At 50.9% G+C, this 23,896-nt stretch overlaps 1 protein-coding gene across 4 annotated transcripts in view; it reads right to left on the minus strand.

The window, feature by feature from the left end:
- The window catches only part of Capn5 (calpain 5), a 58,064-nt gene that overhangs the window by 30,760 nt on the left and 3,408 nt on the right, over positions 1–23,896 (minus strand). For 2 of the 4 annotated variants that reach the window (XM_070034951.1, XM_070034953.1), the window contains exons 2-3: positions 11,360–11,561; positions 202–333 (exon numbers count right to left, since the gene is read on the minus strand). In XM_070034951.1, coding sequence (XP_069891052.1) covers positions 202–333; positions 11,360–11,524 — 297 coding nt within the window. In that variant the 5' untranslated portion in view covers positions 11,525–11,561. Of the gene's footprint in view, positions 1–201; positions 334–11,359; positions 11,779–12,957; positions 13,063–23,896 lie in introns of those variants that run through there. The other 2 variants (XM_070034950.1, XM_070034952.1) reach the window with 2 other exon arrangements.

The raw sequence follows: 23,896 nt of genomic DNA on the forward strand, positions 1-23,896 counted from the left end.
GGGAGGGAACACATCTGAGACCCCTTAAGAACTCCAGACAGTCTCAGTGCCTGTTTGTGGGGACTCAGCTGACGGGTAAAGGAGGGAAAACCCGATGTTTGTTCCTACATGAGACTTGGTGCAGTTGTTCACAAAGTCCTATATGTCAGGCTGAGATGGCAGCCCTCCAGCCGCCCCCCCCTCCCCCTTCCCCTGCCTCACCTTTTGCCACAGCGACTCTCTGGAGGCAAGTGATGAGCAGGCGGCCACGAACCAGCAATTGCCCACCTGGCCCTGGTGCAGGTCATGGGAGCTGATGCCATCCACAAAGAGGCGGGGGTCCTCACAGATGTCCTACAGAAAGCATGGACAGTGTGAGGACGGGAGGAGGTAGAAATTGTCTGCCCTGCAGTCTCGGGGGCTGTCTGCTCCCCAAAGCCAGCTCCTTCCAGGTCTTTGTTGGGCATCTCCTCTTCCCTGGCTGGATCAAGCTTTTCCCTCAAAGGTAAGACAGTGCATGAAGACCATGGATGACTTCAGGGGGCTGGACCCTGGGCCATCAGCCTTTCTCGGGCCTCTATGGCTTCCCTGAGCAGCCAGCCCTGCAGGGCTCAGTCACAATGCAGTGGGGTGAGGATGTAAGGATGAGGCCAACACTTAGATGATCTGTGATGAGCACACAGGCGGGGAGACTGGGGTGCTGACATGCTAGGCCCAGGTAGTGTGTCCTTTGTGCTAATCCATACCCCACCTGAGTATGATGGGGTTGCTATTCCATTTTATGAATGAGGCCTGAGGGTTCAGAAAGGGGAAGCGACTTAAAGGCACACAGCACACAGCTGCCCAAGGGGGGAAGAAAATCCTTCTCCTGGCTTTCTATAGAAATTGGCTGGCCTCTCTCTCTGCTCTTTTCTAGGTCTTTCTCAGCTCTTTCCTTCTCTTTTCTTTCCCAGCTCTCTCTCTTTCCCAGCTCTCATTCCTAGGCCTTTCCCAGCCATGTGGAGGGCCAACATGGCCTGGTGCCAGCCAGAACGATGAATAAACCTACCCCTTACCTGAATACCACGTGCGTGGTGCTGTTCTTACTTGGCCACCTCTTTTTAAAAACCTAACATAAATGGTGCCATGACTCAGATAAAGGGCTTAAAGTCAGGATAGCTGGGATTCCTCTCTGTTTTTTTTTCCTTTTTTCTTTTTCTGTTTGTTTTTCCCTTTTTGCTCTGAGGAATACCCACAGTTCTGAGGGCCTTTTGCGAACCCGTCTGTCTGCTGCGGACACAGCGCATTGATACCATTGCTGCCTTCACATCCACGTCCACACCACTTCTCTACTCTGGTGAGTGAAACTACTCTCTACAGCTCTCTGTCGCTCAGTCTCTGTCCAGACGTGGCGCCACGCCAGAGAGCTCCTACGGCCTTAGCTGAAAGGCCGGTCACCTCTGAAGCCGAGGACGCTTGGTTTTGGGGGCTTGGCCATTTCTCTCTAGAAGGCTCTGGGGGAAGTTGGGACGCCGCTTCTGCCTGGTCAGCTCTCCTTCACTCACCAGACTGACTCCTACTCATTTAATGGGGTGCTGCAAACCACACCTGAGCCGTGAAACCCCTTTGAAATGCCTCCTGCGCTCCCTGGAAAGCCAGAGCACCTCATTTTTATGCCATTCTCAGATGTACACAGTTTTTGCCACTGCAATGGTAAATGGTCAGAAGTCTGTTTACTTTCAGGCCCTCTTTCCTCTCTCTCTCTGCCATTCATGTCCAACTTTCCCAATCTCTCCCTTTCTCTTTTCTACATTTTGGCTTGTGCCCTAAAGAGTGCAATGCAGGCTGGGTCCCAGGGACCCCCTCTAGGTTCCTTCTCAGAGGTTAGCCAATGTAGGCTTGATCTATTTGTTCAGGGTTTCTTTGCATTTTTTTCAGAAATTCGCCATCTTGAGTTCGCTATCTTGGCCACATGGTGGGTTAAGGGTTTGGCCCCATCTGACCCTTAACCTTCCACCAAGCTTACTACTCCATCTATTCTAAGGTGCCTTGCTAACAAGTTACTCTTTTCACTCTCCCTAGTAACTGAGGCCCAATCATCTGATGTGCTTTGTTAGCAAAGATGTCTAAACGTTGTCAAAATTTTAGGTTTTGAGTTTTGCCTTTTGTGTTTTGCGTTATGTATTCTGGTACTGACTACGTGACTCTAAAATATTGGGCATATCTATGCTAAGATTCTCACATCTAAGAATTTTTGTCATTCCAGAATATTTGTCAGTCAATTCTTGATAAGAACCAGGTAAGCTCTACTTATTCTACTTAATCTCCTTGTTGCTTTAATTGGAAATAATAAAGGGCTTTTGTGGCAAAGATTGTAGTTCAAAGCCAGCCCAGGCTGAAAAATCCCTAAGACTCCATCTCCCAACTAACCTGCAAAGAGCCAGGCTGGAAGCATGGCTCAAGACTCTTATCTCTAACCAGCCAAACACTGGTACTGTAACTCAACGTGGTAGAGCACTAGCCTTGAGCAGAAGTGTTCAGGGACAGTGCTCAGGCCTTGAGTTCAAACCTCCTTGAAGGAGATGATGTCACATCAGCCACTTTGTGCCTGCCCTTTCAAAATTAACCAGAGCCGGGAGGCCAGTAGAAGTAAGAAGCCTGCCCATCCAATGTCTATACCTGTCTACCTATTAACTGGACAGGAATTTATATTCTTGCCTTTGTCACCTGACTTCTCTACCTAGTCGCCGATGTCAGAGGTACCTAGGGACATTTCTACCAACATTTTCAGCCCCAAGTCCTTCCTCTTGCCATTTATTTGCTCTCTAGTATTTTTTTTCCAGCCCCTCAATGCCTCATGAGACTTCTCTAGACTTCATCTACGGACTCACACCACCAAGGGACAGCTGCTGCTCGCTGCCTTCTCTGGGAGGGGACCAAATTCCAGCCTTTTACCCCTATTGTCGACACCCCTTGTCAGCAGGAAGTAGCCAGAGAGAATCCGCGCCCTATTTCATGATTATTAAAAGGCTGGAATGTAAGGTCATCCTGGATGGCGAGCAGACTCCACCCTCCTCACAGCAAAGTCTCCACCCAGTACCTGCGTTACCTAGGCAACTGGCACACCTGGAAGAGGTCACATCTGCATCCACTGAGGTCACATCTGAATTTGATGTGGCCACACCTTTCTCCGCCCATACCCTAGATAAGCCTAGCCCAGGCCCAGACGCTCTCTCTCTGCTCTTTTCTAGCTCTTTCTCAGCTCTTTCCTTCTCTTCTCTTTCCCATCTCTCATTCCCAGGCCTTTCCCAGCCATGTGGAGGGCCAACATGGCCTGGTGCCAGCCAGAATGATGAATAAACCTACCCCTTACCTGAAAACCAAAAATAGAAAGAAAGAAACTGGCTGGCCTGGCCAGAGGGGCTATTCCATGGGATATGCTGAGCACCAGGCCAGGAAATCCACTGGTCAGTACCACCTGCAGCTTCTTCTACTTGCTGGAAGCCCCCTGCTCTGCCTGCAGGAAGAGACCCACAGGGTGGGCTCCATCTCCTGCACTGGGTAATGCCCAGGGGCTGGCACCCAGGCTTCCCATCTCTACTGAGATTGGGTTTTTCTTTTAAGGCCCCCAAGGCTGTGTGCTGTGGAGTGAGAAAAACAAGAGACAGAACCTGAAAGGAGAGCCCCCTCCTGCCTTCTACAGTGGCAACATCCCACCCAGGCTGTGGCTGGGAGCTGGCTCATTTCTGAAGGCAGCAGACAGTGCTCAAGCCAGGGAAGCAGAGCAAATTGTGCAGCTACAGGCCCATGTAACACTAGAGGGGCAGGCTGCAGCAATTAGGGTTAGGGCGTGCTTTTCCTGTCCAGTCCAGGCCTGCTCAGGACTGCAGGACTGCTATCTGTCTCTAGCACGCCCACTCCAACCTTCCTCTTTTCCATTAGCATCTCACTGAGATGAGAGGGGTGACAGCCCCTCAAAGTGGGGGTAGACACTGAGACATGGCTTTCAGTCACCTGCTGGCACTATGGCAGACCCTGCTGTGGTCTTAAGATGTGGGCATAGCTGACATGTAGACAGGTGCATAGATGACAGGTTGGAGCCTCGGACACACACAAGCTGGAGGGCCAAGGCCTCAGGTTTGCTCCCACAGCCTTTCCACCAGCAGCCAGTAGAGGGCAGAAGAACTAGGAAGATGAAACACTTATTCTTACTCCCCCATTTAACTGGCAGTGCAACCTGGAGCCAGTAGCTCCACCTCTCCTTGCCTCCACTCCTCACTTAGGTAAATAAACAGGTTGCTATCTTGGCAGGGCTGTAAGGCCTCCACCGACAACAGTGGTGGAGAGCTTAGAAGGAAACAGGACAAAGGGACCCCCATAAAGCATTTGAGACTTTTCTGCTCAGAGAGACCAGAATGCTCTCTGCTACCAGACTCAGAGGGCCAGAGCAAGGGCCCTAAGTCTCTGGAATGGGGTGGGGGTGGGAGTGGGGGGGGGGTGAGAAGATGGGATGGCTCTTGAGATCTGACCACTCCCTCCAGCTGGGACCACAGGACAGCTCATGGTAACTTCCCCACAGCACAGATTTGGGTCCCAGCACCCAGATCACAGGAAAACCTTCCCTTCTCTGGTCACCAAGCCATACTCAAGCAGAAGGAGCTGCCTGGTCTGCCTGCTACTCCGCCCACCTCCACCTCCTTATCTTTCAGCCCAGCCTCCCAGCCCCAGGAAAGCAGTGATTTAGCATCTGCCCTTCTGAGACCCTGAAGGGAGGCAGAGGAACCAACAGCTGGAGGAGTCACTCTAAGAGTCTGGTGACACCAGGGCAGCAGGGGGAAGTGACATTTAGGTTCCCTTCCACTTCAGGTCCTCTGTGATACAAGGCATACATCCCTTCTCCACAGATGTCATCCAAGGTCAAAGGGAATTGAGTGGGCTGACAAGACAGAACAGAACAGGTCAGTAGGGCCTGACCAGGGCTCTCCACCCCCTGTGCAGCATGACAGGGCAGACCTAGGAGATGGGTACAGACATTCTAGCTCTGCAGATGCTCCAGATCAGGATTATGGCCCCTGAAGCTTACCAGCCCTTGAAGAGGACAGAAGTAAGCTCAGGAATCAGGGGTCCCTGGATTATACTTCCCTGTCTCTAGAGCAGAGGAGGGACTTGGGTAATGGGCAGCCTGGGAGGGAGCAGGTAAGGGGAGGCCCAGGTGTTTCTCCAGCCAGGAGAGGCTCAGGGTCCCCAGGCCTGACTGAAACTAGGTGAAATCGGTGGCACTTGGAATCTAGAGGTTAAGTTAGGGCCTCTCTAAGGGCATAGTCACAGAAGCTGTTTCCAAGGGCTAGCCACCTGTCAGGGGCTGAGCCCATACTGCTAGAACTTTTTACAGAGGAGGAAATCAAGGCACAGAGTACTGGGGCCATTTTCCCAGGGGTACACAGGAAGAGGTGAACTGAGACTCCAACTCCTAGCTATTCAGAAGGCTGAGATCTGAGGATCATGATTTGAAGCCAGCCCAGGCAGAAGTCTATAAGAAAATTATCTCTAATTAATCAGCAAAAAAACCCAGACCTGGGCCTTTTCTTTCAAGCCCCAACACCATCAGAAAACAAAACCAAACAAAAACCTCAGGCAATCAGCTACAGATTTCAGACATCAAAAGCACTGTTCCTTCACCTGTCCCCTGTGCCTGTTGTAAGCCTGGCTTATAGTCTCCACTGTGCAGCAGATTCTCAGGCCTCACCTTACCAATAATGGGGCTGGGCTTTTCAAGACCAGTATTTGTCCTTCTGCCTTGGGCCAACAGTTGGGCACAGGCCACAGAATGAGTCAGGGATGATCCTTGACCACAGGCAGGCCCTTTGAGAAGGGAGAGCCAAGACACAGCCTCTTTGTGAGCAGAGGTCACCTCAGGAGCCAGAGAGATCAGAGAGGTTGCCAGGATGGACATACCTTCGAAGCAGGTGTAGGGAAGGCTGTGGGCCAGAGGTACAGGAAGGTAGCAAGGACCCCAAACAACCCTAACATGGGACCAGGCCACTGCCTAGAGAGATGCTGCCTCTGCCATACCCCTCCCTTGGGCCTGGCCACCTGTGCTTTCTATGCCAGGAGTCTCTGGCTTTTCTCTGGGTCTGCCTGCCAGCCTGGGAGCTCTAAGGCACCTCTCGGGTGAGCAGAAAACAACAGAGCCTGGGAGGAAAGCAGACAGAGAAGGAGGGGACTGGACGGGACCCGCTATTGAGTCCTGCTGGCTAAGCAGTCCAGGGACCTGAGTCGTGGCTGGGCAGTTCTGGGAGACTGGTCAACACACCTCTAGGGCATAGCCTTGTGTCACTTGGTCATCCAGGCTGACAGACCAGCTCAACAAGATCAAGCTTGGCCCTAAGCCACCTCCACCTCTGCCCAGCAAGAATTTCAGGTTTCCAGGCCCAGGTGCTCCCTGCCCTTTGCGCCCACCGTCACCCCCTCCTTACACTTCCTGGATATCCTCAGATCACAGAAGAAATCAACACTGGGAGAGTGAGCCTGGCTAGGAGAGAAGGGCAGCACTGGTCTTTGGGAGTCTTGGCCCTCCTCTGCAACTCTCCCAGCCTCCGTGTTCCTCCATCTCCTTCCACAGTGCCCATCCTGCATGCCACCTCCTCTGATAAGGCTCACTGCACTGACCGTCTTGGGGGTCCATTCCTGGACAGGGCAGAGGCCCACCTAGCCACAGGTCTCAGCGTTGACAGGGAGCTTCTTCTGAGGTCTAATGTACAGTATAACTGAGGATCAGCAGCCCCTTCCCCAGGAAGGAAAAAAGCCCCAGCAGTTTTGGTACGAACTACCAGGCTATTTGGGGGGAAATTCCAAACTGACATCTATTTGTAAGACTCCTCCTTGTCCCACCCCGTTTTTTTGCTGGTACTGGGATTTGAACTCAGAGCCTTGCACTCTCTTTTTTGTTTTTGTTTTTGTTTTTTATTTTTTGGTCCAGTTGTGGAGCCTGAACTCTGGGCCTGAGCACTGTCCCTCAGCTCTTCTGCTCAAGGCTAGTGCCCTACCACTTGAGCCACAGTGCCACTTCCGGCTTTTTTCTTTTTGCTTATGTGGTGCTGAGGAATTGAACCCAGGGCCTCAGGCATGCAAGGCAAGCGCTCTACCACTGAGCCACCTTCCCAGCCCCTGCACTCTCTTTCTTGGAGGGTGGGGTGGGCCATGCGGCTTGAACTTGGGGTCTGAGCAATGTCCCTGAGCGCTTCCATTCAAGGCTAGCACTCCAGCACTTCGAGCCCCAGCACCACTTCTGGTTTTCTTGTAGTTAATTAGAGATAAGAATTTCACAGAATTTCCTGCCTGGAGTCGCTTCAAATCGGGATCCTCAGATCTCAGCCTCCTGAGTAACTAGGATTACAGGTGTGAGCCAGTGGCCCAGCAGGACCTTGCATTCTTGCTTAGCTTTTTCACTCAAGGCTACCGCTTGAACCATAATTCTACTTCTGGCTTTTTATTTTTTTTCTTTTGCTAGTCCTGGGGCTTGAATTCAGCTCCACTTCTGACTTTTTCTGCTCAAGACTAGTGCTCTTAACACTTGAGCCACAGCTCCATTTCCAGCTTTTTTTTTTTTTTTTTTTTTTTTTTTTAGTGTTTAATTGAAGATAAGAGTCTCACAGACTTTCTTATTTTATTTATTTATTTTTTTTGGTCCGGTCATGGGGCCTGAACTCTGGGCCTGGGCACTGTCCCTCAGCTCTTCAGCTCAAGGCTAGCACTCTACCACTTGAACCACAGTGCCACTTACGGCTTTTTATTTTTGCTTATGTGGTGCTGAGGAATCGAACCCAGGGCTTCAGGCATGCAAGGCAAGCGCTCTACCACTGAGCCACCTTCCTAACCCTCTCATAGATTTTCTTAACCTGGCTGGCTTCAAACTATGATCCTCAGATCTCTGCCTCCTAAGTAGCTAGGATTATAGGCATGAGCCACCCGTACCCAGCTTTTTGCTGGGTATTTGGAAATAAGAGTGCCACACATTTGTCTGCCCAGGCTGGCTTCAAACCGTATCCTCAGCCTCTCGAGCAGTTAAGATTACAGGCGTGCACCAAAGGTACCAGGCTCCTTGTCCCATTTTATAGTTCACCAAGGATCCCCCACCAGGCTGATGCCTTAGGATAAGTAGATTGTGGATGGGCAGGGGATGGGGGGAGGGACACGAGAGATGGGGGCTGCTGCAGAAACTGGAGAACTTCTTGAGCTCCCAGGCTCTGCCCTGTGGCCTCTTCTCTCCCCATCAGCCTGGGAAGGAGGCCAGCCCCCTCAACTGCACCAGAAAGAACAAAACACAATGAGTCTGCAGGGGTGGGGGCCAGGGCAGGTATTCTGCATGACTGAGAAGGACAAGGCCTGTCCCACCTGCACAGCCAATCAAATAGGGGACCCCAGGCTGTCCTAGGTCCCCAACACAGGGCAAGGAGAAGATGGGCAGGTGAGGGAAGAAGTTTCCATGTGTCTGACACCTCAGACTTCCCAAGTCATTCTACCTCCCAGACACCACCCCAATGAGCAAGACCCATTTCCCTGCCCCTTCCCTCCAAGTAAGGAACCTGAGGCCAGGAAAGGGGGTGGTGGTAACTTGTTCAAGGCTACACCTTACCTCAGTAAGGTGTAAGCAGGCTGGAGACAAGTCTGTCTGTCTCAAAAACCCAGCTATTCACTCCATTTTGAAAGCTGGGAAGCATGGAGGCAGGGAGGCAGGGAGGCTGGGGGGGAGGGAGGCCCAGAGGCTGGCTGAGGGGAACCTCTAAGGACAGCGAAGGCACCAGAATGATCAACTTAGAAGAGCTGGGGAACAGGAGAGAAATGGCAAAGAATGCCATTCGGGCTTTGGAAGTGATGACTTTCTGCTATTTGTAAACAGTTGGGTCACAAGACTCAGGGAGTTAAACTTTATGGAAACAGCTGCCTCAGGCCTGTTTCTGGGTGTTCATGGTCAAGAGCTAGATCCACCCCACCCTTGACCAAGGCGGCCTAACTTCCTGCTCCACAAGCTGGTCATCCTGCAGGTTCTACATCCCAACCCCACAGGGACTCCCCCCTCTCCCCCACTGCTCACCAAGCTCCACCCAGTAGGACTCAGCTCTTGACCAGAAGCAATAGAGAATTGAACCATTCTCTCTCTCTCTCTCTCTCTCTCTCTCTCTCTCTCTCTCTCTCACACACACACACACACACACACACACACACACACACACACACACTCCATCACTGCCCAGCCACAGCTGTGCTCTGTCCACTTCCTCCATGAGCTAGGAGGGTGGCACTTGGCATGTGCCCAGGAGGAAAGCACTGAGGGAGAGGAGGCGTGGCAGGATGCCAAGGGAGCCGTGACTCCTTGGGGCCTAGGAGAAAGCTAGCCAGGGTCAGCCGGGTATCAGGCCCTACAACCCCACAACTCCACAACCATTATAAGTGACAGCTGAGGGCAGGAACAAGGTCAGAGTAAGCGTAGCAAGGGATAAAGCAAGAGCAGGCTAAGAGAGCTAGTGTCCCCCTCCTCCTGCACCCACATCCAGGCCTCACAAAGGCCCTTTGAGCCTGTCCCCCACCCCCATACATACACTCTGACACAGAGAGGGAGGAGGCACGGGCAGCCCAGGAGGGTGGCTACTGAGAACAGAGCTGCAGTGGGGGGGGGGGGGGGAGGGACTAAGGGGACTAAGGGCCCCTCCAGCTGGTGCCAAGAAAGAGCTGGGCTCCGGGACACCAGCCTTGCTCTGCCAGCAGCTTACAGGGCATCTGGATATTCAACCTGTTTCTCTCCCTCTTGAAGTTCCCTGTCCAGGTCAACATATAGGAGAGAAACTTGACCACTAGATTTCAGGGACCTGAGGGCCTGTGTAAAACCCCAGTCTGACTTTGGCCCACTGTGGAGAGCCCGGCCTTGGATGGTTCCTGTGACCTCTTGAGCAAGGGCCATGCCCTTCCACCTGGCATGTCCCCTTGGGGCTGACCTGTAGGCCTGAATCTTTCTCCCTTGCTCCCCACCTGTCCTGTGCTCAACTGCCCAGCTGAGGCTAACGGAGCCTGATGCCAGCCCCACCTTGTGCTGCCACTGATGCCTCCTTCCACCGGCCTCTCTATCCCTGGCCCCTCACCTGGCCTGAGCAGTGGCCAGCAGGAGTCACAGCCTCCTCCCAGCCCAAGAGACCAGATAGAGCCGGATTTTTCCCACTAAACGCTCCTACGGGTGACTGCCTAGAAAGGGCTCGGGGGAGGTACCCTCCTGCAGACTCCCCTTCCTCCAGGTCCTGGGAACCCCTCTACTCTGTGGGACCCCTCCCAACTCCACCCTCATATGGAGGAATCAAAGTTCCAGAGGACAAAGTCCTGCCATGGGGACACACGTGACATTTCTGTTGGGCAGGATAAAGCACACTTGGGTCTCAGGGCCCAAGGTCAGGAGTGGCTGTGGGAGGCCACCTATTCTTTCTGGCCATCAGGCTCCCTGCACTGGGTAACAGTCACAGCAATATCACCTCTCTCTGCCTCTCTACTACTGTTCCTGCTGACCAACCATAATAAATTCCCTCACTTCGACAGGAAGTGACCATTTCAAAACCATGACAGAAGCCAGGTGCCTGTGGGTCATACCTGTAATCCTAGCTATTCAAGAGGATCGCAGTTCAAAGCCAGCCTAGGCAGGAAAGCCAGTGAGACCTTTATCTCCAATTAAATACTAGAAAACCAGAGGTGGTGCTGTGGCTCAAAAGTGATACAGTGCTAGCCTTTGAGTAAAAGAGCTCAGGGACAGTGCCCAGGCCCTGAGTTCAAGCCCCACAACCAAAAACCCCCAACCCAACCAACCATTACTGTAGCAACCAGGAATATAAATCTCTTGCAATGTGAGCATTGCCGCATATTTTCCTAAACAGAGATCCCAGTACTTATGTCAGTAGCTTATGCCTATAACCCTAACTACTCAGGAGGCTGAGATCTGAGGATCATGGTTCCAAGTTAGCCCCAAGCAGGAACGTTCATGAGACTCATATTTCCAACTAACCAGCAAAAAGCCAGAAGTGGAGCTGTGGCTCAAGTGATTAGAGCACCAGCCTTGAATGAAAAGGTAAGGGACAGGCTCTGAGTCCAAGCTCCAGAACAGCCACAAAAAGAGGTGGAGATGGAGGGAGATCCTATGCACATCACTTCACATGTACCCCACAATCTCCCTGGGAAAGAGCAGGGCCTGCCTTCCCATGTGGGCTTGGCTGGGCAGGGTGACCACTGCCCCTCTCAGACCCCTCCAACTCAAGTCCCATAGCAAGGGGCCCCATTTGGACCCCTCCTGTTTTCCAAGCAGGAAGGGGAGGGGCAACCAAAGCCCAAGGGAGAACTGGCCTGCTCCCTGGCTGTAGACACTGACCTTGGGCCGCTTCCATCTAACAGTGGGCCCTGGGGTGCCCCTGTAGTAGAGGGAGTCATCCGTGGCAGGGAAGTGGGGGTCCTCGAAGAGCACCTTCCTGCGTAGACAGGCTCGCTTCAGAGCCGAGTAGTTCTGGTCCTCATAGGCCTTCACGCAGGAGAACATGGCGGCGGCTGCCCCCGGAGAGGAGGGGGGGAACTACCTGGAGGACAGGAAGGCAGGAAGACCGTCACTCAGAGGCGGCTGGGCTCCCTGCCATGCCCATTCCTTGTGCTCCCCTCCAGGGAAGCAGTGACATCATTCCCCCATCATACAGACAGGCACAAAGATTCAGGGGGGTGGGGTGAAGGAGGACAGGTGCCTGCCAGAGTCCACACAGCTGGTCCCCAAAACTAGCCCAACTCTGCTACCGCATTCTCTCCTTTCTGATGCCCAGGGGCGATAGCAGGCTCACAGGCCGCAGTGCAGTGTTCAGGGCTGGCCCGGGCCACACCCACCTCCCTCTCTTCCTTCCTTTGTTTGACTAGCCTTCCTTCCCTACACCTCCCCAGAGAAAGCCACATAGGCCACAGTCACACCCACAGGAGTCGGCCATGCGTACAGGTCCGGGTGCTCTCCTCCCCACCCGCACCTCTAGGCAACAGGGCGGGCAAACCTGTGGCAGGTGGCCCTGGATCACTCGCAGCCCATGCTGCTCCTCTCAGGCATGCCGCCCTCCGACACACATCACTGCAGGAAGGGAGCAGGTCCCTGGTCTTCCCTTCACAGGCGGGAATTAGGGGCCCCACATGGAGCCCTGTACCTTGTACCCACATGCTGACCAAATTCAAGGGACAGAGACTAGACCAATGTGGTTGGGGAGGCCTCAGGGAGGGATGTGAGAAGAAGGAAGAGGAAGAGGAGAGGTAGCAGGGCTGCACCTGAGTGGCTGTCCCACCCAGGCCAGCAGGCAAGGCTCAACACCCCTGGATCTCTTCCTCCCATGCCAGACTGGGGTGACACTGCCACCCCGTCTAGGTACAGGCCACAGTGTCACAGTCTAGCCCTGAGGGAAACCGAGGCATGGTAGATGGGCTTCTGGAAGCAAAGTGTCCAAACAGGATTCATGTAGATGCCAATCCTGACTGCACCACTTAAGTTACTGCTGGGTGACCCTGGACAAGTTACTCAACCTCTCTGACCTCCCTTCTCCCATCTCAATGACAGGAACACCTGCTTCAACAGTAGGAACATGCCCAAGGGTAGGGGAAGGAAAATGATGTGGCCAGCCTCTTCTCAGTCCCAGGGAGACACCATCTCTCTGGCCCCTACCCCATGCCAGCCTCTTATTATTTTGCCCACTGCTGGATGGCTCTGTTCCACTCTTTTGCAAGTGCTGGCATGCGATGAGGTAAGGTGAGGTGACTCGCTCAAGTTCCAGGTAGGAGTCTGGACTCGAACTAAGGTCTTCAGACTTGGACAGTCCCATGTTGGTCCCAGGATCCTGGCCCCTTGTACCCGGGCCTGAGCTAGGCCTCACAGGAAGGGGAAAAAAGTTTACGCAGGGCAGTGTGGACATGGAAGGACAGCAAGGAGGACAGGAAGGACCCATCACCCACCTCCTGAGGGTGTTTGTTTGTGTCCTGTTCCACAAAGCTACACCAGCTTTCATCTTTACCATCCATGCATGCAGGGCGGTGTGATCTCTCTGGCCTCTCTGCTGTCTGGGGAGATAAACAGCCTCAGCTCCTCCAGTCCTCCTCCCAGACTTGGAGGCTGAGGGAAGATAAAGGGGCCAGGCACGAAGCAGTTACTAGCACTGCGCCACACCATCGTTTCCAGAAGCTGAGGCTCAGAAAGCAATTTAATCTGTAAGAATTAGATCAGAGAAGCTGAAGCAGGAGCCCAGGAACCAGCTCAGTGTTTCCAGTATTTCTAAACCCAGGGGGCCCAGAGAGGAAGAGCAGGTGGGCTGAGGTCACACAGATAGACTGATGGAAAAATGAGGGTTCTGGCTGCCCTCCGGCCTTCAGAAGCCAACATCTTGGGGAAGGGCTGCTCCCAGGGGAAGAGGTGGGGCTGATGGGGGTAGCTGAGGGAGGTAGAGGGGGGAAACAGGGGCAGGGCTGGCCCCCTTTGGATATGACTCAGCTCAGCTTCTCTCCTGCTCATCCCTGCCAGCCAGGCTGACTCTGAACCACTTATGCTGGAATGTCTGGGCGCTGGCCTTTTCAGAGACAGGCCGCCTGGGCTTTAGGCAGAGCAGTTTTGCAGTGCCTTAGAGCTGGGCCCCAATCCTGGGAGGTGTTCAGGACTGTCTAAGATTCTTCCCAGAGGCCCTGATAATCAGCACTCTTTTTCCATTTTTGCCCACCTCACAGTATCCCTCTACCCGAGGGCCTTTGCACATGCTGCGGTTTCTACAATCCAGTCCTCATCTTGCCATGCTGGAGCTCTCCTCCCCGCAAAAGACAGAGCCCATTGCATTGTGTCTGCCTACCCACTCCTTGTCCATTCTCCCAGCCCACTGCATCCCCCTCTTCCACAGGGATTGTGTTCAGCACCATTCTTTATTCCAGGCTCCACGATGGGGGTGGGGGAGGGGCCAGGCATTCAACTGTAATGAAGGGACCAGCTCTTATCTAGAGGTAGGAGGAGTGAGCTCCTGAGAGCCAGGGCTCCCCAGGGAAAGCAGCTTGCAGAAGCCCAGTCCCAGAACTTAGATTTGCTGAAGTCAACCCACCCCATCCCGTTAGGCCAGGCTTCCCTTCCCCTCCTGCTCTTCCTGATGGCTGGGTGCCAAGACAGTTTCAGGTGTGGCACCCTTTGCTACAGCCCCATTCCTTTTCTAGCTCCTGAGCCTTGGTTTTAGCTCCACAACACAGGCCTAAGCTGTGAGACCCTGGACAAGTGGTCTCTGGCATGGTTGGTCCTTGTCTGGAGGTAGGAGACAAAGGGCCAGCACCAGCCAAGGCCATTGACGAGAGCAAACTGGAGGACCCACAGCCAATCACAGGGTTCAGATCCCTGAGACAGTGCGGGGTAGACAGGCAGACCAGTGAAACAGAACAGGAAGTTCCAAATAGCCTCATTTCTGACCATAGTGCACGAAGGAAAAGATCACCTTTTTAATAAGTGGTACTGGGTCGATTGACAATGGGAAAAGATTGATCTTAACCCCTACCTCACACTCTACACAAAATCAATTCCAGGTAGATGACAAATCTAACTGGAAAGCAAAACAGTATTCTTAGAAGAAAATGGGAAAGGAGCAGATCCAAACAGCTGGTAAATAGAAGAAAAAGTGCTCCATTAATCACCAAGGAAATATAACTTAAAACCACAATAAGGGTGCTGGGGTACAGCTCAGTAAGAGAGCATGTATAAGACCCTGACTTGTATCCTCAGCAGCTCAAAAAGGGGGAAAAAAGGAGAGGGGGAAAAAACAGTAAAGTAAAAAGGAAGCTCTAATGGAGCTCTCCTGCACCGGCCAGGCAGTGGTGTGTGTGTGTGTGTGTGTGTGTGTGTGTGTGTGTGTGTGTGTGTGTGTGTGTGTGTGTGTGTGTGTGTGTGTGTGTGTGTGTGTGTGTGTGTGTGTGTGTGTGTGTGTGTGTGTGCACGCTATCACCATATCTACTAATGATAAGCAAGCACAAGCTCCACTATCTATTCATTGCACTCCTAAGATTATGTCCAACAGAAATGCATACAACATGTTCACCTAAATCATGCACGAGAATGAGAATGTTTAGATAGTCCACTTTGTTACACTGAAAGTCAGAATCAACCCAAATATCCATCTACAAAAGAATGGATAAATACACTGTTATATAGCTACATCATGAAATACCAAATGGTAATTAAAATGAACAAATGGCTGTTGCCTGCAAAAAAAGGTCATCGTAAGACAAAATAAAACACTTAAGAGTAGAGAGTAAATTTAATCAAGGAGATGAAATACTTGTACGGTGGAAACTTATAAACAGTGAAGAAAATTGAGGAGGATACAAAATCTCGATTCTATTTACAGAAGGGAAGAATGAAGGGTTGTAGCATCCATTGGACTCAAAGCAATTAGTTTCAGTGTTAAGTCCTATTGACATTCCAGAGACTTTTTTCCGCCAAACAGAAGGAATCTTAAAATTCTTATGAAACCACATAGACTCCAAATAGCCAGAGCAGTCACACAAACAAAGAAAGTTGGGACATAACAATACGGACTGCAAAATACACTGCAAGACTATACCAATTAAAACAGCATGTAATGAGCCAGGTGCTGGTGGCTCACGCCTGTAATCCTAGCTACTCAGGAGGCTGAGATTTGAGGGTTGAGGTTCAAAGCCTGGGCAGGAAAGTCCATGACACTCTTACTCCAATAAAGACCACTAGAAAACCGGAAGTGGCACTATGGCTCAAGTGGTAGAGTGCTAGCCTTGAGCTGAAGAGCTCAGGGACAGCACCCAGGCCCAGAGTTCAAGCCCCATGACCGACAAAAACAAAACAAAACAAAACAAAAAAGAAAACAACAACTATCCAGCATGTAGTGTCGTAACATAGACAAACCCTAAGAACAGATTAGAGCCTGGAAAAAAATCCTCCCATTTGTGGTCAACTGATTTTCAACAAAGTGGTCAACACCATACAATGGGAAAATGGGCTCCTCAATAAAGGGTATAAGAAAACTGGATATCCACATTCAGAAGAATGCAATTAGACCTTTATTTCACAATATAAACAAAAATAAACTCTAGTGTGCTAAAGACTTGACACTGTAAATCTACTAGAAGAGAACAGTAGAGAAACTCTGTGACATTGGTCTGGGCAATGACTTTTTTGGTTCTGACTCTAAAAAAAATAGGCAACAAAATCAAAAATAGACTAATGTGATCACACCAAACTAAAAAAGGATCTGCACAGCAAAGGAAATAATCAACAGCATGAAGAGACAGACTACAGGATGGAGAAAATAACTGCAAACAGTACAGTTCTTAAGGGGCTAATATAAAAAATTCATCCATTTCAATAGCAACAAGACAAATCAGCAAATAAAAAATGGGCAGGGGATCTAAATAGACATTTCTCAAAAGATATGCAAATGGACAACAGGTTCCTAAAAAAATTAGAATCACTAATTATCAAGGAAATAAAAATTGAAGTCAGGCACTGGTGGCTCACACTTCAAATCCTAGCTGCTCAGGAAACCAAGCTCTGAGGATAGAGGTTCAAAGCCAGCCTTGGGCAAGAAAGTCCATGAGACTCTTATCTCCAATAAGCCACTAAAAAAGCTGGAAGTAGAGCTGTGGTTCAAGTGGTAGAGGGTTAGCCTTGAGCAAAAAAGCTTAGGGACAGAACCCAAGCCCTGAGTTCAAGCCCCAGGATTGGTACACGTGTGCTCATTACCACCATCCCCCCCCCCACAATATTAAAACGAAAAACCAAAGATTATTGTCTCACACTTGGTATCTGTCTGTTATCAAAAAGAATAGCAATAACAAGTGTTGGCCAGGAGGAAAGGGAGCCCTTGATCACTGCACTGTTAGCCAGAATGTAAATTAGTACAGATGCTATGGAAATCAGTATAGAGGTTGCTCAGATATGATTCTTATCTATAACCCCAGACAAGATCACAAGTTTGAAGCCAGACTAGGCTACAGAATAAATTCAAAGCTAGCTACATAGCAAGATGTTGTACATAAAAAATAATGAACAAACAAGCCAGACATGGTAGCACATACCTCTAATCCCAGCACTGGGGAAATAAGGCTTGGGAATCACAAGTTGGAGACCAGTAGAGGCTGATGGGTGAGACTATGTCTCAAAAATAACCAGTGTAACATCCACGGTCACTGCTGCATTATTCATGATAGCCAAGTTATGAAAATACGCCAGAAGCCTTACAATGGATGAGTGGATCAAGAAAATGTGGCACATATACATAATGGAATTTTACTTATCTATTAGAAAGAGTAACATTATGTCATTTGCAGGGAAATGGATGGACCTAGAAAAAAATTATGTTAGGTGAAGTCAAGCTCAGAGAGACAAACAGTGCATATTCTCTCTCATATGTAGAAGCTAGATCTAAAATACAAATATGCATGATAACAAACACAGGGTCAGATGTAAATACATACAAACTGACTAAAGAATAATATAGTCAGGGAAAGAATCCAAAGGCATAATTACTCTGAACAGCTAAAGTATTGTTTATCAACATAAATATCAGGATTAGAAACATGTTTTAGAGGGAGGGAAGAGAAATGGAGAGAGAAAAGAGTGAGCAAATGTATTCATCATATTCAATGTACATTTATTATTATTATTATTATTTTTTGTCGGTTGTGGGGCCTGAACTCTGGGCCTGGGTGCTGTCCCCCAGCTATTCAGCTGTAGACCAGCACTCAACCACCTGAGCCTCAGCCCCACTTCTGGCTTTTTCTGCTTATGTGGTGCTGAGGAATCAAACCCAGGGCCTCATGCATGCAAGGCAAGCACTCTACCACTGAGCCACTTTCCCAGCCCCTCAATGTACATTCTGTAAAAGGTGAACTATGTAACTTGAGGGTACAGGAGAGGAGGGAAGGAAATGGGGGAGAATGATGGAAGGGGCCACATTGATCAAGATGCATTGTACTCATAACCTGACATGGAATTGTGACCTCTTTGTACAAGTACTAATTGATTTTTTTTAATAGTGAAAAAAATGTCACATGCTGGTGGCTCACACCTGTAATCCCAGCTACTCAAGAGACTGAAATCTGAGGACTGCATTTCAAAGCCAGCCTGGGCAGGAAAAATCCATGAGAATTTTATTTCCAATTAACTACAAAAATGCTGGAAGTGGAAGTGTGGCTCAAGTGATAGAGTGCCAGCTTTGGGTGAAAAAACTCAGGGACAGCACCCAGGCCCTGAGTTCAAGCCCCACAACCAACCAAAAGAAAAAGCATCAGGGGGAGGGGGTGAAGGGTGGGGGGAGGGCTAGAGATGTGGCTTGGCACCTGTCAAGCAAGTATAAGACTTTGAGTTCAAACCCTAACAGTGCCAAGCAGTGGGGGCCTGGAGTCACTACTGGAAGGGGCAGATCACAGATGTAAACCTGTTACACTGGACACCACTGCCTCCATGTTAGACCTGGGGAGGCAGAGGAAGAGTCCCAGGGTGAGTCACACTAGACCAGGCCCAGTCACGTCATATACAGGTTATGCTATGCTACCTTCTACCAGTCTCTATCTCTCTAATCCTCAGCCTTCCTCCTCTATCTCTTAAGACTCCCATGGCTTTGACGCTAAAATACTCGCAAGAATGGGTCTAACGGATGCAGCACTGAGCATGCAGCTCACAGGTCTCTTCCTCATCAAGGAAGGAGGTGCCAGCCAGTATGAGAACATCTGGAGGTATCCAGATGTTCCCAGCTCTGAGGAGGGCAGGGATGGTGCTCAGAGAAAAAAGATTGAGGGAGGTGGGAGATGGGGGAGAGCCGATGAGGCTGTACTGAATCCCAGCTGGAGGGTCTGAGCTGCCCTCCCCAGAGGGTCAGCTTCATTCTTTTTTTTTTTTTTTTTTTTTTTTGGGTCCGGTCATGGGGCCTGAACTCTGGGCCTGGGCACTGTCCCTCAGCTCTTCAGCTCAAGGCTAGCGCTCTACCACTATGCGCCACAGCACCACTTCCGGCTTTTTGCTTTTTGCTTATGTGGTGCTGAGGAATCGAACCCAGGGCCTCGAGCATGCAAGGCAAGCGCTCTACCACTGAGCCACCTTCCCAGCCCTCAGCTTCATTCTTAGGTGACAGAATCCGAGGAAGGTGCTCAGTAGGGAAAGGACCTGGTCACAGATGCCCCAGGAACACATTTCTGGCCTCACAATATGACTTGAATAAACCTCTGCTATTTACAAATTCCCAGCCTCAGGTGTTCTCTTACAGCAACAGAAAATGGACACTGTATGACACTGCTACAGGGAGAATGGACTAGAAAAGGATAAGACCAGGACAGAACCATCGGAAGGAAGGCCACAGAACTTGAACTATGTATGGGAAGAAAGGAGATGGGCCAGAGCTGTATGGGAGGCAGCTGGCAATAGGCCCCAACAGGGGAGAGGATGCTAGTGGGGGCCTCTTATGTCACACTCCCCCTCCATCATGTCATAGGCCAGGCAGGGTAGGTATTGAGAAGCCAGTGATAACCACACCTGTAACCTGGCAACCAAAGTCCCCCTCCCTCTCCATCTCCCACTATTCCCCATTCAAGGCAAGACACACTGTACCACCATTCTCCATTGGACAGGAAGGGCTGCACAGCTGAACCTTCATAATTTAGGGGGTTCAATTCGCCCTGGGCATGTCCACAGATACCTGCTGCTGGATACAGGGCAGGTGGAAGGAGGAAGCAGGGGCAGCAGGAACTGCTGGGGACATGGCATGGGGAGAGGTTGGCAGGGCACATGTGCAGGGCTGGGGATCCCAGGCTGCAGGACCTTAGCTCCTCCTGGAGATTCAGGGAGCCAGGGGCTGAACCAAGGGCCAGACACTGACGTAATAAGCCAGGCCAAGGGGCCTGTGAGGGGCGGAGCCTCAGAGCTGGTGGCTGACTGGTCACATGGTGCGTGTGGGCATTCTCCACTGGCTCTATGAGCCATGATTTTAATCATGTTTTTAAGGGTGTGTGTGTGTGTGTGTGTGTGTGTGTGTGTGTGTGTGTGTGTGTGTGTGTGTGTGCGTGCGCGCGCGCGCACGTGCGTGTGTGTGTACGACTGTGGGTGTATGGACCTCCCAGGACCCCACCTCTCCCATGTCCTCTCAAATGGGGGATCAATGGCAGAATGGGGACAGAGAATGTATGGAGGCACAGCTGGGCCAGGGCCACCCAGGGTTCTGAGATCCTGGGTTCTGGCTCCCAAGCAGAGGCGGCAGGCCCTGTGAGTCACTCCAGGCAGGCTGGCACCAGCACTGGGAAATCCTGTCCCTCTCCTCCCTTCCCCTTATCATTTCTGTCTGTATCCAATCAATTCTCCACCCTACCACAGAGTGATTTTTCTAACACATTAATCCAACCACCAGGTGACACAGAGCGCAGAGCCAGGCAAGTGAGGCACCGGATACTAGTGGGGCAGGCAGAGAGGGTGGCCCCAGAGTTCTGATGTCCCTTGATCGAGGAGGAAAGCTGGCTTCTGGCCTGCTTTGTATGGCCCTGACTGAGTCACAGATTTTACCCTACAGCTGTCCTTCCTTTGGAAACTGGGTTTGACACAGGTCAGGAGAGGAAGGAACAGGGGAGGCATGTGAACGCAGGATAGAAGGGATTGGGGGGATCCCCAAAGAGGTTGTTTCAACTCAAGGGCTCCTGGGGACTTTGAGCAGGAGTAAGGAGAAGCCAAGAACCTGGCCATGTTTCTGAAGGTAAGGGGCTTCCTCCCCAAGCTCAGTCTTGGGGGCCAGCTTGTCACAGTTTTGACTCTGGGGGATCCATTCCCAAGCCAGTCCTCAGTCACAAGGAACTCAGGACAGTGGGTCACCCCACTGCAGATTCCCAGCCCAGTACTACCACCTGTAGAGAAGACACTGGGGGTGGGGTGGATATAGCTGAGCACCCCCAGAAGTGGCACTTCTCTCTCCTACCAGGATGGGGTGGAGACATGAATCCTGGGGCCACAGCACAGATGCTGCTTGCTCCCCCACTGGGAAAACAGCCTGACAAAAACATCCTTCACCAAGTCACTGAAGCACCTCTTGCTCACCAGGGCTCTGTGACCCAGGCAAGCCATCTCTGGTCTGCAGGTTCTCACTCTGCAGGTTGGGAAGGGACACATTTCTTTTTGTTGTTGTTGTTGGTCATGGGGCTTGAACTCTGGGCCTAGGTGCTGTCCCTGAGCTCTTCAGCTCAAGACTAGTGCTCTACCACTTGAGCCACTGTACCACTTCCAGCCTTTTCTGTTTATGTGATGCTGAGGAATCAAACCCAGGGCCTCATGCATGCAAGGCAAGCATTCTACCACTGAGCCACCTTCCCAGCCCAGGGACACATTTCTTGTTTTTGTGGGGTTTTTTGTTTGTGTTTTGTTTGTTGCCAGTCCTGGGGCTTGAACTGAGGGCCTGGTCACTATCTCTGAGCTTCTTTTGCTCAAGGCTAGCACTCTACCATTTCAGCCACAGTGCCACTTCCAGCTTTTTCTATGTATGTGGTACTGAGGAAGCTAACTCAGGGCTTCATGCATGCTAGGCAAGCACTTTACCACTCAGCCACCTTCCCAGTCTTCTTGCTCTTTTCTAAGACAATGAGTTTGTCACCAGGACAGCCAATTCCTGCCTACCAGTCGGTGGCTATCTCCAGGACTTTAGGTTTGAAACTTGATGGGTAATGATACTCATTTCTCAGATAGGGAAAACAAGGCACCATTTCTTAGCTCTTGTGCCTGCAGTTAATATAGGCGTATGTTTGTGTGCTCGTACACACATGCGTGTGTGTGCACATACACATGTGCACATGCATGCATGCACATATACACACACAGGTGCTAGTAATGCTGCTTGAACTCTGGGCTTGGGGCACTGTCCCCAAGCTCTTTTGCTTAAGGCTAGCACTCTACCACTTGAGCCACAGCTCTATATCTGGCTTTTTGGCCATTAATTCAAAATAAGAATCTCATGGACTTTCTAGCCCAGGCTGGCTTCAAACTTTGATCCTCAGATCCCAGTCTCCTGAGCAGCTAGGATTACAGGTATGAGCCACCAGTGTCCATCGAATTCCTGCAGTTTTATAAATAAGCTGTGCTGTCTTCACAGCACAGATTGGAAACAATGGCTCAGAGAGGGAAGAGGAGCTTTTAAGGAAGGGGCAGGAGCCCATCCTGTGTCAAGTCCTGCTCTGCCTGGGCCATCACCACCTCTCACTTGAAGACAGCGTGAGTCAAACAGGGATCTGCCCTAGCGGTGAGCCTGCTGGGGGAGACTGAGACCCCAGGAAGGCTGGGAGATCTGCTCTAGGAGAGAGGGAGTCATTCAGAAAGGGCCAGAAAAGTTGTGTGGAGGAGGTGGCATTTGAGCAGAACCTCAAAGGATGGAATGCAGTTTTGAGAAATGAAGATAGTCTGTCGAGGAAAGAACATTCTAGGAGAACGAAACCAGTTAGGCAAGGTGGGAAGATAGGGCATAGGGGAAAGGGAAGAAGGAAGTAAGCATTAATACAAAAATAGTACAACCATCAGTTCATGGTGGGGCATGAAAGCCAGGCTAAGCCAGGATGTGACAACTCACAGGCTGAAGGGATAAGGGGCTGAGGACACAGCTCTGAAGAGCAGGCTGTAGAAACAACCCCTGAGGGAAATGACTTCTCCCTATTTCAGCCTGGTAGGGGATGAACTGGAGTCTTGGTGGCTGGGGCACGTCTAAGGGATGCAGGCCAGGGACTCTCTAGGATTGGCTAGTTTACTTCCTTGGAGCTGTTTTACCTCTTAGGATGGTAGTCCATGTCTCAGGTCAAGCAGCAATTCTGGGTCCAGTGTGCCACTTTAAGCTATGTCCTATTCTTGCCCCATATCTGTTCCCTTGACAGGCTTTAGTACTCTCATGTATATAGTCACTGGGGCAACCTGAGGGGACAGACCAGAAACACTCCTCTCATGCAAACATCCTGGGCTTTGCCTACCAAGGTCTCAGGCTGGGCCCAGGCTAAAGATATAGCAGCGTCAGATCCTAACAGCAAGGCCTCCAGGGAGGGGAAGACACATGGACTCAAAGCACGTGCTCATGGGGTAACCAGGCCCTTGACTCAGGGAAGACAGAAGCTGTGGTATCAGCATGGGAAGGAAGGGCTGGGCATGGTGCCTGCAATGATGCCATTGGTTCTGCCTGGTGTGGGCCAAATAATAGCCCCCAAAGAAATCCTTATCAAAATGCCTAGAACCTGTGAATGGGGCCTTATGTGGCACCAGGGACTTGCAGATGTGATTAGGGATACTGAGAGGGAGAGATTATCCTGGCTTATCTGGACAGACCCTAAATGTAATCACATGTGTCCTCATAGGAGGGAGGAAGGAAGGGGGTGTATCTTAGTGGGGGTGAGGCCCTGGGTTCCAGCCAAAAAGTAAATAAAATAAAAAAGTAGAGGGGAGGAGGCAAGGGCAGCCCAGAGCAGAGACGGATATGACTGGGTCACAGGAATGTCAGCAGCCACCAGAGCTGGAAGAGGTAAGGAGCAGATTTCCCCCCTGAGCCTTGGGAGGGAACTAGCATACATCTTAGTCCCACAGACCCCAGTGGACTCTGATCTCTGAAACTGAACGAGATAAACCCATGCTATGATAAGCCATAGACTTTCCAGCACTTTGTTATAGCAAGGTTAGGGGAGGGAGGCTTTCTGGGAAATAGTGGCCAGGGTAAGATGACAAAGCCCAGCTACTCTCTCCTGTGCTAGGTGGTCAGGGGTCAAGCCAAATATAAATCGAATTGCCTCAACCTAAAACAAAGTCATCCTATACTTCAGGGTCTTAGTCACTGTTACTAGGAATAGACCCCTTGAGGTCCATCTTCTCTGACTGGCAGAAATGAAGGAGTTACTGAGAGAG

The sequence above is a fragment of the Dipodomys merriami genome, unplaced genomic scaffold, assembly GCF_024711535.1.
Source record: "Dipodomys merriami isolate MVZ:Mamm:240054 unplaced genomic scaffold, mDipMer1.0.p SCAF_25, whole genome shotgun sequence".
Taxonomy (NCBI): domain Eukaryota; kingdom Metazoa; phylum Chordata; class Mammalia; order Rodentia; family Heteromyidae; genus Dipodomys; species Dipodomys merriami.